Raw genomic sequence first — 16704 nt, forward strand, 5'->3', positions numbered from 1 at the left:
CTCCCCGGGGCACTGGGATCTTCCCCAGCACTATCCGCTGCCCCCCAGTGCCCCCAGTACTGCCCCCCACACTACCCCCAGAGCCCGAATACTGCTGTCCCAGTGCCCCCCATCGCTTCATCACCCGACCCTGTGCCCTCAGAGCTTCACCTCCTTCCCCCCCCGCAGTACTGCTCCCCTGCCCCCAGTACTGCCCTCCTGCCCCCCCCCCCCGCCCCAGCACTGCCCTCCCATCACTGCATTTCCTGCCCCAGTGCCCCGGGAGCTTCACCTCCTGCTCCCCACTGCCCCAGCACTGCCCTCCCAGTGCCCCCCATCACTGCATCTCCTGCCCAGTACCCCCAGAGCTTCCCCTCCTTCCCCCTCCCAGTGCCACCAGCAGTGTCCCTATGCCCCCCCCAGCACCGCCCCCCGGCCCCCTCAGTGCCCCAGCACTGTCCCCCTACCCCCTCAGTGCCCTAATACCGACCCCCTGCCTCCCCCCCGTGCCCCAATACTGCCCCCCAGTACCCCCAGTACTGCCCCCCACTGCCCTCAGTGCTCCGGTATTGCCCGCCCTAGTGCCCCCCCAGCACCGCATCTCCTGCCCCATCACCGCCCGGTCACTCACCCCACAGCGCCCATCGCCGCCGCTGCCCTTCAGCAGCCGCCGCCGCCGCCGCCGCCGCCACCGCCCGCAGCCGGCGGCTCCGCCGCCGCCCCCCCCCCCCCCCCCCCACCCGCCGCGCAGAGCCACGGGCTGGCGCACCCCCGCCGCCCGCTCCGCCCCGCCCCGCCCCGCCCCGCCCCGCTCCGCCGGCCCCACCCGGCCCGGCCGAGGGCGGCGGCGGCAGCGGCGGCGGCGGCGGCGGCAGCAGCGCGGTGAGCGCCGGAGGGTGCGCGGCCCGCCCGGCCCCGGGACTACATTGCCCAGAATGACCCGCGGCGGCGGTTGCCGCTGCGCATGCGCGTCACCTCGGGTAACCTCCCACCACCGCTGCCCCCCGGCGGGGGGAGTAGACGACGGGAGGGAGACGGCTGCCCGGGTGACGTATGAATTGCGCGACGCGCCGGTGTGGCGGTGAGCGGCGGCGGCCCCGGCTCGGGGCGGGAGCCCCTGAGGGGGGGGCTGAGCCCCTGAGGGGGGGGCTGAGCCCCCTGAGCGGGGGCTGAGCCCCTGAGCGGGGGGCTGAGCCCCCTGAGGGGGTTCCTACGGCGGGGCGGGCTTGGGGCCCTCGCTGAGGGGGGGGGGGGCGCCGTTTAAACCCGCGTTAACCCCAGAGCGAGTCTCGTTGCCGGTCGGGCCCAAGCTCAGGTTCTGGGCCCAGCGCCGGAACGGTGGGTGAGCGGCGCTGGCTCGTGTGCTGTAATTACGGAAGGCTCCCTTTAGCTTTGAGCTCGTTTGTTTGGTTTGGGTTTTTTTTTTTTCAGCAAACGCGTTGCTAGAGCTGTGGGGTGGGTGCTGCAGGCATGTCCTTTCGCTGCTCCTCGCCTCTCTGCTGCTTTCTTTTCTTTCCAGCAATTGCAGTTCTCGGGAACGGAGTGGCTCTAATTGAGGCGCCTTGCTAATGGCTATGGTGTGACTGTTGTAATATTACAGAACTTCTTAAAGTTGTCTTTGAGGTGGGAGTTGGTTATGCTACTGCAGGAGTGGACAGGAAGCCAAGGGAGGAATTCTACCTAGCCTAGATAATCAACTAGCACATCGAAAGGTGGTTTTGAGTACTGAAGAACTGAAGCAGCACGGTTTGCCTAGGATTTGTACTTTCTTGTTGGTGAGGAAGTGCAGCTGGAAAGTACGTTCTTTACGAAGACAGTAGTGGCCCGATTTTGTTGTTAAAGTATATTGAGCACCTGGAGACCAGTGGGATGAAACTGGATGAGAAATTTATTCTTTCTGAGCTGTTTTGCATCATCTCTAGGAGAATTTATAAATAGCGATGGAAGCAGTCCAGGTAGAAGCTGGAGCAGCTCTGATCCAGCCACGGTTTGCTCACAACTAGGAAATCCTGCTCCACTTCCCTGAAAGAAAACCCCAGTTGTCAGGGCTGGAAATCTCCTGCTGTATCAGACAGTGTGTCTTCTTAACTTAAATCTCCTGTAACTTCTCTGTGGAGCGCCTTGCCCTTCTAGTGGATGTCCCCTGCTTCCTGATGCCCTGGGAATAGGCTGCTTGGTGAGCTTGCTTTGTTGGAATGCAGGGCTGGCAAATTCATAAGTAACCTCAGCCATCCTCCAGTCTGCACCAGAGACCCTGACAACACGTGCCTCGTTTGGCTGGAGCTGGCCCTAGAAATTCAGCCTGGCTTTTCTTCTGGTTACCGGGCTGGCAGCCCTGAGGCCCTGTGGTGGGAATGCAGGCCTTGGGGCAACGTTTGCATGAGTCTGGTAGTTCTTGCTTTGAATTTGAATTTTTCTGACTGTGTTTGTCAGCAACTAACTGCAACTGACTGCTTTTAAGCTGGGTGGCTGGCTCCTATGCTGTTATCTAAAGCACCAGATAGATTTGTCTAATTAATGAGGGCTGTGTTGCGCATAGATGGAAGTAGGTGTACTCCTCTGTTCCGAGTCACCGATCTCCATAAAACTAGACTGAACTTTTCCTCCCAGAAGGACTTTTAAGAGGTTTTCATGTGTTTTTTTTTTTTTCTTGATTTTCTTACCAGCGTGTGAACAAGAATATAATGCCTAAAGCTTTTATGCTTTTTAGTGTGTGCAGCTCTGTAAATGTCAGTTCTCGTGCACAAAACATTTTAAGTTCAAGGTAGTGATCTTCCTTAACCTTGTTCTGGCCTTATGATAGTAGCAGCTTGTCTCTATACAAACTATTGACTATTTTATTTTTGTTTTCTTTTTTTATGTAAAAGTAGGAGAAATGTGGGGAAAATGAATAAAATGGATTTGCAAACTACTAGTCTGCAGAATAAATATCCACAGTGGATGCTTACCCAAAACCAAGAGAGAGTTTTGGGTGGTAAAAAGGTATGTCATCACATGGGAGAAATTTAGTTGGTAGCAAGCTGCATTATAAAACAACACTGGGCCACATGCTTTTAGTTAGGCCCATGCCTCTGATATTTGTGAATCTTTACAGCTGTTTAGTCCTATGAACTGTAATTAAATTTAGGTACTCTTGTGTTCTTTCTGGTTGAATTAGCCTCTTAAAGTACCTCTTTTTTTCCATTTAAATATTGTATACTGACCAGAGGCTGTTGCTGTTACCTCTCTAGAAATTTCTTCCTGATAAACTTGAATTTTGGTGACAAAAACACTGAAGTATACGGGAGCTTTTGGTGCATTGCTCACTCAGGATTGTGGGCTGGATACCAGCAAGGACAGGGGATTTTTCATCTATGTAATTTGAGAGTTTAAGTTGTAGTCTGACAGGGGAGTTTGTTCTGGTAAGGCCCCCTGGCTTTCTGCATTTGCACATCTGTATTTCAGATGGTTTTGCAGCTGGGAGGTATTGGAATTAATTGATCATCAGGATTATGTCCATTTCTGGTGTTCCAAGAATGTTAATGTGTCCTTGGACATTGTTTTTGCACATATGAGCAGTTTCAGTATAAAATTTCCCTCTAGAAGGGACCTCCCCCCAGAACATCTGAAACTGCTTTAATAATTACAAAACTAATTAATGAAAGAAGCAGAAGGAAAATTGCTGAACTGAGTCTTCCATAAAGGGGGAGGAAAGAATTAGTAGCATGGATATTAAAAAACATCAGTTAAAGCCTTTCAGGCAACTTATTATTTCTGAAACTGTATTAAAACCTGTTTTATGTATTGTGGCCTCTTTTGGTTGACGAGATTATTTTGTTCTTAAAGTGTCATTGTGTGATATTTAACCATATGTGTTATTACTGGCATTGTAGCTTACTTGCATATTTTTAATCAACCTGAAGGTTTTTCAGACAGGTCAATATTATCGGAAGCTTTGCAGTTCAAGTAAGTTTATCAGTAACTTTTAGTAAATATGCTTCTGAAAGGGGGGAAAACAATGCCAACTGGAGTGTTACCTTTTACCTTGCCTGGTGCGCTTAAAGCTTCGATCTGTAAACAAGGATTCATCAGTAGATGGAGAATATTGGTCCTTTTAAATATCGCACATAGTTTTAAATCAGTGGAGTTTACTTAGACCTTCATGCGTTATATCTGGCAGGGTTAAGGGGGCTGGCTGAAATGTGGGACCCAAGAAATGGGAAAAGCGAGCTATTGCATACAGCTGTACTGAAATAGAGATATGTCAGAGGATTTCAGCCTGACCAGGTTTGAATTACTTGAAAAATGACTTAACAAATGACTGTCTGTTTTTTAATACTTTTTTTTTTATCAAATTTGAGGTGTGCAAGTGCTACAGCATTTGAAGTTGTGTCAAGGGGTTTGACACTGTTTAAAATTTATATTTTCCCTAACCTTGTTCTTGGAAAGCTCCTGGATCTCTTTGGTGGGAAGTATGCAACTAAACTAAATCGAGGTGGAAACTCGGCCTACATGATTTCAGTCAGAGTGCTTGGAGTTAAGCAAAGAAATTGGGCATGAACCCAACAAAAATGTTTTTATAAAGGAGAGGTGTCGCCCTGTTGTTAGCTGACAGTGGTACTGGCCCTGCGTGGGGAGCACGGTTCTGCTGCAAGGTTTCGGTAGCCACGGGTGCCAGCCTTGCTGGGATGCAGCTTTGAAGCCGCTGGCAGCGGTTGCAGTGCTGATACATCTCTGTGGCTGGTAACCGAGCCTCTTCCAAATGTTGTTCGACAGAAGCCCACTGTTCAGAAGAGTGTTTTGGAAGACGGGCTGCCCTTCCTAGAGTTCCGTGGTTCTGTTGTTTACAGCTACGAAGCCAGGGACTGTTCCCTTATCTCAGAAGATATCAGGTAATACCTCTTTTTTTTTTTCTTTTCTTTTTGAAAAGGACTTTGCTCTTCCCTCTGTCTCCTCCTCCTGGCTGATTGTGCATTTTATGTGTCCAGAGGTCAACAGTTCAGCCAGAGAAAACATCCAGTCGTGTTGGCTGTCCTATTACACGTGGCCAATGTGTCTTGCTGGCTGCAAGTACAAACTGAGCCTATTTCTCATGATGGTGAATTATCCTTGGTTTGTCTACAGTGTGTTGTGGTTTAAAAATACCTCTGCGTTGTGCTATGCAGTTAATAGTTTCCCATTTGGTCTTTTTATGGGAGATGCCATCACTGGACCTTGCAGTCCCTTTAAGCAGAAGTGGTAAAGGGTCAAACAGCAGGTCCTTTTCCTTTCACAGTATGGATAACTCCATGAACTTCAGTGACTTCACGGGGGAGTATGCACTGTGAGAAATTAAGCATATGTGTTAATTCCTAACTGGGGACTGCATGTTTGAAGAAAAGGTAGTAAATTCATGATGCAATTAAATTATTTCCACACACCCACCCTTTATTGAATAGCACAGATCATATTATGGGGGGGCGGGGGAGGGGGGGTGGAATCTATACAAAACTTCCAGTGCAGTGAGATTAGATAAAGAACAAGCTTTCAGGGGAATGTAAACTATTCCATCACCTTTTCTATTTGAAGCTGGCTATACTGATGCTTGTATGCAGTAAGATCTGCTAAGGTTTGAAGGATTTCTTGTAGCTTTTGGGACCAGCAGGAATTTTATCTCCTTATGGTCTTGATTTTAAAATGGCTTCCTGTACGTGTGTAAAGAAAGATGCAGCGCCTGTGATTGTCTTAATAATCTTTACATAGGATGACTTAAACCTGATATTTTAAATAATGGTAGAAGAACACTTAAATGTGAAGAATATCCATTTATTTTCAGGCAGAGTTTATCAGATGGGGCTGCTGTTGGATTTGATATTGAATGGCCACCATCATATACTAAAGGAAAAATGGCAAAAATAGCTGTGATCCAGATATGTGTAACTGTGGAGAAATGCTATTTGTTTCACATCTCTTCAATGTCAGGTACTGTACATGCTCTCTTCTTATTAATTAGGGCATGAGTTGCCCTCTGTTTCTTGTGATTAAGTTTGAACTTAAGCCAGAGCTGATATTTCACACTGTACTGGATTGTAAAAATCTGTTCCTCTCCCCTTTCCCACCTATGATAAAGGGATTTATTCTCAGAGTATTGCCTCTGAATATGAAGGGGACCTTATCCCAAGTGTTGCTATGTGTGCTGACATATAGTATTTTGGGTTCTGAACAGAGCAAAATAATCTTACTTGAGGGTTATTTTTCTTTGGGAATAGAAATTTTAATTCAGTTTTAAAAACTTAATTCCATGCTCATATAATGAGCCTTCTGCTTAGTGCCAAAATAAACAACGAACCTAAATTTAGCAGGATGTATTTCTTTTTAATTTGGCTTCAGTAACAAAAAAACCCTCAAAAATGATGGTCGTTGTGCTGTTTGTTCCAAATACCTGCATTTTGTGACATTGGTTTTCGGAAAGAATACTGGATACCTGGTGTGATGCAGCTGTGGGGAGAGCAAGGGGTGTGCTCAACAGAGTCTGAATTCATTACGGATGTGAATAAAAGCTTCCAAATAGGAATGGGGGAAGGAGGCTGCAATTTTATAACCTTTGGTTTGAATGTTAGATTGAAACTATGCCTGTGAGATGTCTCTGATTTCCCTGGGGTATGCATGCTGAGGTATAATAGCGATAATTTTAATGTTGGTGTTCGATCCTTTGTCATTTATAGCAAATGGGGTGGAAAATTTAATTGCTGGAGGCTATTCAATCTGGGAGGCAGGAAGGTACAAGTGCACAAAAGAAAGAGATTTGAGGAAAGGAAGCTAAGGGAAGAAGAGGCATAATGAGCTGAAATTATTTTGATTCTAGAAGTGAAGATGTTTGTGTGTTGATGCTCAATATGGTTGCATGCGGGCTAGTGTGTGTTACAGCAGAAGATGGTGTTTCCTCCTGAATCATTTTCTAAAATTTCTGTTCTTGCCAATGGGAGATGCACTTTGAACTGACTTAGATGTCAACCTTTTTGTAGGAACCACAGCCAATTTTTGCTTCTTATGCAGAATACATTTGATCTACAGAAATGCAGATGTTAGCAAAATTAGCCAGGTGGATAAGATTTATCATTTTCATTGCAGAAGAAATAAATGCTCCCTTCTGCAGGAAGAATAGAGTGGAAGGTTGTTGGACTGTGTATGAAGAACCAAAATTACATATCTAGAATCTTCCTGATAAATATAACTTTTCCATTTCTTACTTTGTTTTTTTCCTTATAGATTTGTAAGGAAGTGTGGCCTGTTTCTCAGGCCTCCTTATAGTCTTGAACTTAGATCTTTTTACATCATACAGTTGATTTTGATAAAATGAGGTGATGGAAATGGAGCACAAGTCCTCTACTGGGAAGTTCCCATCCCTGAAGGTTTTCATGATGGTATTCTTAGGTGAAAATCCCTTGTTCAGTAAGTCAGCTGCATATGTTGCAGGCTTTTATTCAGCTCAACTGTATTCTCCTCTGCAGAGGATTTTCCATGTTGTATTATGGCTGAAGTGCTTTGGCAATGTTGTACTTTGTCTGCATCTTACAGCACCAGGCTACTACAGTTTTGTGGGTATTTTCACAGTAATTTTCAAATGCTTTAAATTGGACCCGCAACTTCACAGTCCACAACACAGCTGATTGTGGCTATAGTTGCAAAAATGTCTGTATGTGTCAGTGGTAGCCATGAAAGTGTGGAGATGGTTGTGTAAAACAAAGTGATACTACTTATTACAGTAGTAAAAAGGTGAAATCTGAAATCGGTACCAAGCCAGATATTAAGTACTATGTGTATGCACAGCACTGCCTGTTCATAGGTACTAGAATTACACTTCAGGCTAAGTCATGGTGTCCAGCTGTGGGTTCCTGAAGGCATGTAGTTAAATAAGATGCTCTGAATTTTAAATGGAAACAAACACAGAGGGGAGAAAAAGGCTGCTTTTGTTCAAGTAGGAAGTGTCTGTGGCTGTTCCCTCCCATAGAAAACCAGATATGAAAGCTGCATGCTTTTATTCCATCCTGTAAAGTTGAGAATACCATTTGATCCAGGATCGCTGTGCCATCAGTTTGGGATAAATCAAAATATAATACTTAACATCTGTGCGTATCCTTGAATGTTGGTTTTTATCTTACAAGACTGACTTATCTGGGCTTGCCGGAAGATCTGGTTGGCAAATTCTGTTTTCCAGATTCTGTTGTTGGAGAAAGCCTAGTGTTAGCACTGAGTATGCCTCCACAGATTCTGTTTTCCTGGTGATTCCCCATGTGTACAGTTTAAACTGTTTCCCGGGAATGTGAAAGAGCAAAAACTGGGAAGGACTAATGTGGAAAATAATGAAGTAATATTACATTTGGTTTCATGAGCATCCAATTCTGAAAATTAAAATATCATTTTCAGTTAGAGGTTGTCTTTTTATGTGATTTAATGATTAGTAAGACAAATGAAATAAGGTTGTTTAATTTTTTTACTTGATTTATTTTCAAATGCAGAATAAACTTTTGTATTTCAAATATGCCATTCCTGCTTGTCTGCAGATGATTCATTATAACCAACTGGTGTTTCCAGTCATTTCTAGAGTATGAACAGTCACATAAACAGAGCAACTTCAGGGGCTTTTCCTCTAAAAGCACAGTTTTGCAGATGGCCTTTGTGCTAAGATTCTTTTATTTCCATTAGACTTTCTGGCATCATCCAGTATTTAGTTTCTCATGTTTGGGCTTAATCTATTTTAGGTTTTCCCAAGGGACTCAGAAGACTGCTCGAAGATGAAACAATTAAAAAGGTTGGCGTAGGAATTGAGGGAGATCAATGGAAGCTGATGAGTGACTTTGAAATCAAACTGAAGAGCTTTGTGGAGCTGGCTGACATTGCTAATGAGAAAGTAAAACTTAAAACCTTTTTGTTGTGGGAGGGAATCTTGTTGTTGTACTATGCGAAAGGAGGCTTCCTTGTCTTCATAGGAGTTCAATTCCGATAGCAAATGTATTCTGTAGAGTAAAGCAGAGATGCATTCTAACTTTAAAAAAAAAAAATAATTAGAACTCAAGAAAGTCTGTAGAACTAAGTACTGGCTTTCAGTCAGCCAGTTCTTAATGATCATTTGTCCCCTTTCGGGTCTGTTAACCTATTGCGTTTACAAGGCATAGCTTTTTAATTCAACTGCAGATTCATTTTCTTTACTTCTTAGTGATGAAAATTACCAGATTGCGTCAAGTCAGGGTTCTGCTGGAGATGGAGTACTTGTTCCAGCAATGGCTGAACCTTTAAAATGAGATGCAGGAAATACTGCCGGAGGCAGTGAAGGACTGATGCCTGCTGGAAGGGAGACAGCCCTCCTGCCATGGTTTGCTTCGTGCTGGAAGGAGGCATCGAGGTCTTCCCTGAAGTCCTCCATATGGAGGTGTTTCCACGTAATCTGGAGCTGTAGAAATATCTTTGTTTCCATGACTCTGCAGTTGGTGTTGCCTCTGCTTTCATGTGGGTGTAGCTTCCCAGAACCTGATGACCCATTGCTTAGAAGCAGTGTTGCATTTGGCACACCCTGAATTTCAGTTTAGTTGTGTTTTGGTTAGATATCATTTGATGTAGGGAGATCTGTGCCACCTACACTAAGGAAGAGGGCAAAAGGTTCATTACCTTCCAAATTATCCTACTGTTCTTATTTCTAGCATGTCCCTTAAAGCTTTTCCTTATCTGTACTTGGTCTCTCCATGCACTTCTCTTTCCTTCTGCGCATTATTTTGTTTGGTAGGCTGATAGCAACAATTCTAGTTTCCTGGTGGAGGGCAGAGATTTATGCCCAGAAATAATACTACTCATACCTTTCTCTGTTCTGTGCTTTATGTACCCTCTGTAATTAAAACACAGTGGGGGAGAGGGGAATGTGATGTATCATCAGCTTTTGGGGCAGTGCTCTCCATATGAGCCACCCTGAAGTTTCAGTTTCTGGTAGGTTTGAAGCTGTGCAAATTAAACAGTTTTGTTCACATGATATAAAGGGCTGTTTCTTTTCAGAGGTGGAGTTTCCTCAGTTCACCCCCCTCCTTTTTTTCATCCCAGCATCCAACTCCAGGATAACTTGTTACGAAGACAAGCAACGTGATCTCTGCTAGCAGCTTTAAAGTATTGTGCTAAAGAGAAAACAAACCGAAAATAAACTTGAAAGTGAAGCTTGAGAGAACAAAGAGTAGGGTTATATATAATGGTAGAATACAAGGGGGAGGGCTGGGGGAACCTAAAATGAACAGTGAGTAGGTTTGGTTTTTTTATACCAGATTTTGAGGGATGAGCTGATAATGCTGCACTGCCGCTGTTACGCTCAACAGTTCTGCATGTTTTGCAAGTGCTTGCAAGCTGGAACAGCAGAAGGAGTGCCTGCGAGTCCTGGATCCATGGGGTCTGAAGGGAAGTTTTCCAAACTGGCTATTAAGACAATAACATGTAGCAACTGTGATTGACAAGTACAATTACGAAAACAATTCAAACCAGCATTGTGGTGAGGTGACTTCTAGAGACTTCTGATTAACTGCTTCCAAGCAGGCTGAATAGTGGTTAGCGTGGTCTGTAACTGTGCTCTTTCACTGGTGCTTGGTTTTGGACTTGCGAAAGATGACAAAACCCTTATAGGCAGACTTGAATATTCCTGTGTTTATATTAAATAAATTCCTGGTGTTTGACATTGCCTTTCTAATTAGAGAAACTCATATAATAATAAAAAAAAAATCCTGGAAGAGAGGGGGCTTGCTGTTTAAGTGTATGGCTTTTATTTTATCAACCCAGAGACTATGTTGTACAGATATTTCCTATTTTTGGTAGTGTGACAATACCACCTTACATTGCGTGGACTCATCTGGCCTTAATGCCATCTTTCCAGCTTGACAATGGAGGTTTGTCCTCATAACGATACAGTTTCATGGCAGAGAAACATACTGTTCAAATGGCCAAACTACCTTTTAATATGATGAGAGCAGAATTAGGCCTGTAGAACAGTCACTGCTTTGGGAGACGAGTTTGTTCTGACTAACCCAGAGCAGTCTGACTCTGATAAGGGATTAAGTACACTTTACTGCTTCAAGATATAGATTTTTGCCAGGTTTGGTTGCTTCTTCCTCTAAACAAATCCTCTGTCTTTTTTTCTTTCTCCAGCTGAAGTGTAAGGAGATATGGAGTCTAAACGATCTGGTAAAACACCTTTTTGGCAAGCAGCTTTTGAAGGATAAGTCTGTCCGTTGTAGTAACTGGGAAGAGTTTCCACTCAGCGATGAGCAAAAATTGTATGCAGCCACAGATGCCTATGTACGTACAAGAAGTGATCACCATTCCACCTGTGTCGATAAATTCCTTCTCTAACGTGCTGCTAGCTGCTGTTCTTAATGCCTTTTTGCTATAGAACATGATGAACTTAGTAAGACTCTGAGGTTCACTGTGGATATGGGATGCTTAAAGGTAGAAATCCAAGCAAATAGGTTGCTGTCCAATTCCTTGCTTATCTCCAGTATTTAAACTTCAGTATTCATCTAGAGGTTCATAGTGTCTTCTCTGAAGATGCTGCTGCTCGTACCTGACTCTCTAACCTGTCTTGTGGCTGAGATCACTTGAAGAGGATGTTGTGGTGAACATTTTATGTAGAAAATTGAATGTAGATGGAAGCAATCAACATTCCATTCCACAGCAGCCTTGACCCTCCCATGAGTTCTTTACCTCTTAATGCTTCATCGTATTGCAAGATTTGCCTTTTTACTGAAGGCTATTCACAAAGCAAAGCTCCTGGAAGTTCTGCTGTGCTCTGAATCTGCCAAGTACCACGGGCACCAAGTCTGCCTGAGGAGTGCCCATCTATCTGGACTCACTTCAAGTTGTCACCTCAGAGAAGTGAGTTTTGATGGAGCAGTTGGATGAATTTTACATCTGTCTGTATGGAGTAATTCTTGCAGCATTATTCCACATAGGTGTAACATGCCTGATGCGTATTTAAGTACAATAATCGCTTACAGAAGTGAAGGGTGGGTAATTATTTTTTGGTTCCCTTGTCTGCAGATATTAACTGTAGCTTGTTAGCCCTTTTGGATGTGTTTTTCTAATGGGGTTTTGGTCATTTTCCTTGAGCTGCTTATGATCCAAAATCCTGCTAAATATAATCTGAGATAAAATTAATGAGCAACTGTGAAGAAATACAACCTTCTCCAGTGGCTAATGCAGCACAACCACAGTATGGATTACCAGGAAAAGTAATTTAGTTCTATATGAATTTTTGTAGCTCTGTAGAAGCCTCTGCTTTTTCACCATTTTGAACAGAGTGAAGTTTTCCTGCAGTTCTGTGAAGGGATTTACTAACATGCTGCTGGGTGCTGCCTGCTTTCTGGGAGAAGATTGTTCTTTATGGCAGCAAAATAAAATCCCCTCAGGCTTTTATTTCTGTGATGAGGTTAGACAGAGGAAGGGAAGTGGGGTGGTGATTTCGGCTTTCTTTCCTGACTCGGGGAAACACTGCATATTTTCTAGTTTAGTTAGATGTTAAACTGTGGAGGGTTTAGAACCTGTTAAGACCCAAATCAGTAAGGAAAGGAGCTCTATTTTTGGTGCCTGGTGGAGCTGCTACAGCCAGCTTTTTTCAGGCAATGCCTTTTTCTTGCTATATTCTGTTCACCTGACTTGCCTTTTGGAGTCTCACAGGAAAACATGGAGGAGTAACTTGTTTCTTTCTCCTTCCTCTTTAAGATGCTTTGGTTAACATGTGTAGCCTAATTAGCACATTCGTAGCTTTAGGCTACATTTTCCTGTTAGAACTTATTATTCATATCAAGGGAAGTATTAAGCAAACAGAATTTATATTACTAGGTTCATACTGAATCTCTTGGAGCACTACATAAAATCTGAATGAGGTGGAGCAGATGGTGAGACTTGGAGCTCTCTATTTGCAGCTAACTTTAGAAGGTAACCGTGCTGGGTTCTATATAAGAGTATCCTCTACAATGTGGACCCCGAGACAGGACTTTTCCTTTTGTGACACTTTCTATAGAAGGTAACATGGTTGTGATGAACAGTGCAGTAAGGCAGACTATTGACCGTTGTACGGCATGGGCCAACAACTCAGAATTTCATGTTTGCAATGTATTCGTGCCCTGGTTTGAATTAATTCATGGGGGTTTTTTTGTCTAGTGTCTAAGGTGTTTCTCTGCAGAGTACTGAGTACTAGTTTTGTTGTTTGTTTTTTTTTTTTTCCTCCTTTCTTTTGCAGGCTGGCTTCATCATTTATCAAAAACTGAAAAATATGAGTGACAGTGACCGGAAATTATTTTGTGTAAGAAGAGGTAAATTATACATTCAAGCATAAGGAATTTAGTCAATGTACAACTGACTATTCTATTTCCCAACAGTTTTTTTTCCTAGTGTCTTTGTGTCAGGATTGTCTGGCTTCCTGGTGATTAGACACTGCTTCCAGAGAGCAGACTGTAAAGGCTCTTAAATGATCTGTATTACCATACTATGTAACTATTTTCCATAGTGATGTAGGACTGCAGTCTTGGTATGCTATTTGTTTCTGCTGTACATGGAGATGTTAAGAATTCCTACTGTCATTCCAGTTTGTTTATGGAAACACTTCAGTGAGTTAATTTCAATTCTGCTGATGCAGGGACAAAGATCTAGTTTAAGAAGAAATAAGACCACAAAAAAAATACATGTTATGAAGTAATGCTTTTTTTGAGGTGTATAAACAGGACCAAAATTTTTTAGAGCAGCATAGCATTTTTTACTTGATTTGAAAAGTCGTTCTAAAATCTTAGTTTTTGTTCAGTTCCATGCTTCGTAAGGAGGTTAAGTATTACATGTCGCTTATGGTTGAAAAAGAGGTGGGGGGAAGTTTGTTTCCTTTTTGTACTGGCCGGATTTTACTTTTCTATCAAGGACCAAAGTGTCAGTACTATCCTGTTAATGAGGTACGATTTTTTGGCTTTGGTTTTGTCAACCTCTCTGTATTGGCAGCTCTTTTCTGGAAGCTGGAGGGTATACTGGGGAAGGATCATGTTGTAACGGTCTTGTTCTGTATTCTGTTTCCCTGACCACATGTAATGGGCCACTGGAAGAGATGCAGTGGTGAAGTACATGGAAGCATGGCCTGAATCCATGTACTTCACTTTTAATCACTGGAAAAGGCTGTCTTATTGGTTGTGGATCTTGTAGAAATGCAGTTACTTGAATGGAACTTACTTACGTATGCATGTTGGATTCAATTACTGTGAAATAACTCTGATGGCACTTCCTATAGATGACACGTTGTCAGATGGTGTGAAGGAACGCTTGACTTCGCTAGCTGAAGAGATGAAGGACCTGGCTTCTCACATCCCTGTCTTTTCTGGACAACCTGAAAATTTGGAGAGGTCAGATTTTTTGCCAGCCTATCTCTAATCTACCTGTAAGATCAGTGTTTTGTTCGTGATCCCTGAGGTCCCATGCAACAAAATACATGCGTGTGAACGGCAATCTGTTATCTGGGTGTGCTTTTCCAAGAGAAGAAAGCACAGTACACTTGATGGGAAAATACTGTCTTTATGCATAGGAACATAGGTTATCACTGGTCTAATTGCAATGGGTTTGACACTGAACTTTGCTGAATCTGTTTCTTCTTGCTGAAATGCGCAGCAAGACCTTCTTTCATAAATACTTGGGACTCTTGTGTGACTAACTACTAGAAGTCTGGAGACTTGATACGAGCCTGGGGGCAATGTCACAAACAGTGTTTTTGGAGGGTCTGTACAGATTTTCTTTGAAATTTAATTTTCTTCTCACAGAAGTGTAATGCCAGTTACATATAAGTGATGAGCCTTTATATGTGAAGTTCCAGACAAAATCTCTCTGGAGAAACAGACACTTCAGAATCCTTAGTTCTGCTTATGGCTAAGGTGTATGTAGTAACTGCCTTCATTATTTTGGTTGAACTTTCTTGTTTTACCTTCTAGGGCTGCAGAAATACTAGCTGATGTATCAGAGAATATAAATGCTTTAAGAAGCATGCTGTTTGGTTCAGGTTCCCCTTCTGTACCGAAGAGGAGCTGTGGCGCAACTCCAACATATCTTGAACCAGAGTCAGCAAATGCAGTGCAAAAAGTTGAAATGCCTGAATTTGCTAAACAACTTGAAGGTGACTTCAACATCTGCTCTGATGCCACACTAGCTGGCCTCTGGGAGGGAGATGGTAATGAAGAAGAGGCAGAGAGAGGTACCACTACTGTGGACAATGGGGCTGCAGCAGCCAGCTCTAAGGGCAGAGCAGATGGAGACGACTTCATGTCTCTAGACATTACTGAGCAAGAACTTCAGATCTGGGAACATCAGGCTGCAAAAGAACTGGTCAACAAAGCTGTACCTGAGGTAATCAGAAGTCCTTATTAGTCGTGGACACTCAGCAGAGGAGGTGATCTCATCCTTAATTTCCCCCAAGATTTTAAGAAGTTCTATTCCTGAGAGAATATTAAGGTCGGCTGGAAGAAGGACTCAGTCTGGAAAATATTTGTGGAGGTAGCCAAGCACTGAGCTGCTCTTCAGTCATGTGGTTGTAAGGATTAGGACTGAATGCAGAAGCTCTAGATAGTCTGATTAGTCTTCCTCTTTCAGCTGCTAATATGTCATCAAAGAATGTCTTACAGTATAAATTCTCCACTTGAGCATCTCCAGCTTGGTCATGAATAAAAAGCAGATCTTTTTCTAAGGGATCTGTAAATAGCAGTCCTAGTGACTGCTGAATGTAGATTGATGCCTCTCAAATCAAATTATAATTTCCTTATGTTTCAAGTGTTTCACACATCTGGTGATACTACTAGTTTTGACTCTTACTACAGGGCCTTGTTATGTTCTAATATTTCTTTCAGATCTTTTTTTTTTTTTTAATGGGCAGGCTTCAGAGCTGAATGTTGAGCTTAGTTGTTTTTGGTAAGAAGTAAAAGTATACAGAGTAGTGGTTTAGAGTATGTACAGAAAGTTGAAAGGTTGTGGGTGAAAGAAATAATTTTGCTGATAACAAGAAAATAATTATCTTTTTCCTTAGGAGGCATGCTCCACAGACAATGAACAAAATATTTCCTCTGTCATTGAGAGTGATGAAGAACTGGAAATGGAGATGCTTAAAGTGAGTGCCTCAGGGTTTTGTGTTTTAATTCTTTTTGTAATGATTGTGCTCTTGGGTCACAGTGGAGTGGAGTGTAGTTGAGGGAATATGAAGCAAAACAGTGTTGCTTACAGAGGGTGGATAGAAGACACGTGAATGTGTGGATACCTAAAGAATTCAATTTACAAGTGTTAGACTTCAATACCACTTGCAACCTATTGCATCTTTACTATTCCAGTTTGGACTTGAACCACCCACGTGGTGCATTTGTGTAGAATATAATTTATAAACTGATCTGCTCTAAGTGTCATGCATCAAACCCTTGTCCAAGGGGTTGAGCTGACAGGGCGGTTTGTGCACTGCAGGTGTTGATAACCTGGGCTCAAGTAGCTTTGTAGCCATATTTTGCAGGCCCCTTTCAAAGTGTTTTTACTGCTATAACTTTTATTTCCTGAAAAGGAGATTTAGATGTTGACTCCTATTTTGCTTTACCCTGGCTTTTCTGCTGATACCTCAGGGTGTGCTATAGGTATTTCAAGTCAAGTGACTGAACACTTCCACCAGAGCGGTCACAAGTATGTGTGTGCTTGGACACATTGAAGGTTAAGTGTGTTGCTTACAGCTAAGTAGGAAGC

General features: G+C 43.2%; 1 protein-coding gene across 10 annotated transcripts in view; it reads left to right on the plus strand.

Moving 5' to 3' along the window:
- The first annotated feature begins 988 nt into the window (after window positions 1-988).
- The window catches only part of WRN (WRN RecQ like helicase), a 47390-nt gene continuing 31674 nt past the window's right edge, over window positions 989-16704 (plus strand). For 2 of the 10 annotated variants that reach the window (XM_032992255.2, XM_032992271.2), the window contains exons 1-10: window positions 1248-2743; window positions 2847-2961; window positions 4735-4850; window positions 5774-5919; window positions 8700-8848; window positions 11113-11262; window positions 13205-13277; window positions 14234-14345; window positions 14925-15336; window positions 16010-16090. In XM_032992255.2, the coding sequence (XP_032848146.2) occupies window positions 2664-2743; window positions 2847-2961; window positions 4735-4850; window positions 5774-5919; window positions 8700-8848; window positions 11113-11262; window positions 13205-13277; window positions 14234-14345; window positions 14925-15336; window positions 16010-16090 (1434 nt within the window). In that variant the 5' untranslated portion in view covers window positions 1248-2663. Of the gene's footprint in view, window positions 1061-1246; window positions 2744-2846; window positions 2962-4734; window positions 4851-5773; window positions 5920-8699; window positions 8849-11112; window positions 11970-13204; window positions 13278-14233; window positions 14346-14924; window positions 15337-16009; window positions 16091-16704 lie in introns of those variants that run through there. The other 8 variants (XM_042797157.1, XM_032992263.2, XM_032992281.2 and 5 more) reach the window with 8 other exon arrangements.

Source organism: Tyto alba, unplaced genomic scaffold, assembly GCF_018691265.1.
Source record: "Tyto alba isolate M040663 unplaced genomic scaffold, T.alba_DEE_v4.0 Super-Scaffold_23, whole genome shotgun sequence".
In the NCBI taxonomy this organism is placed as follows: domain Eukaryota; kingdom Metazoa; phylum Chordata; class Aves; order Strigiformes; family Tytonidae; genus Tyto; species Tyto alba.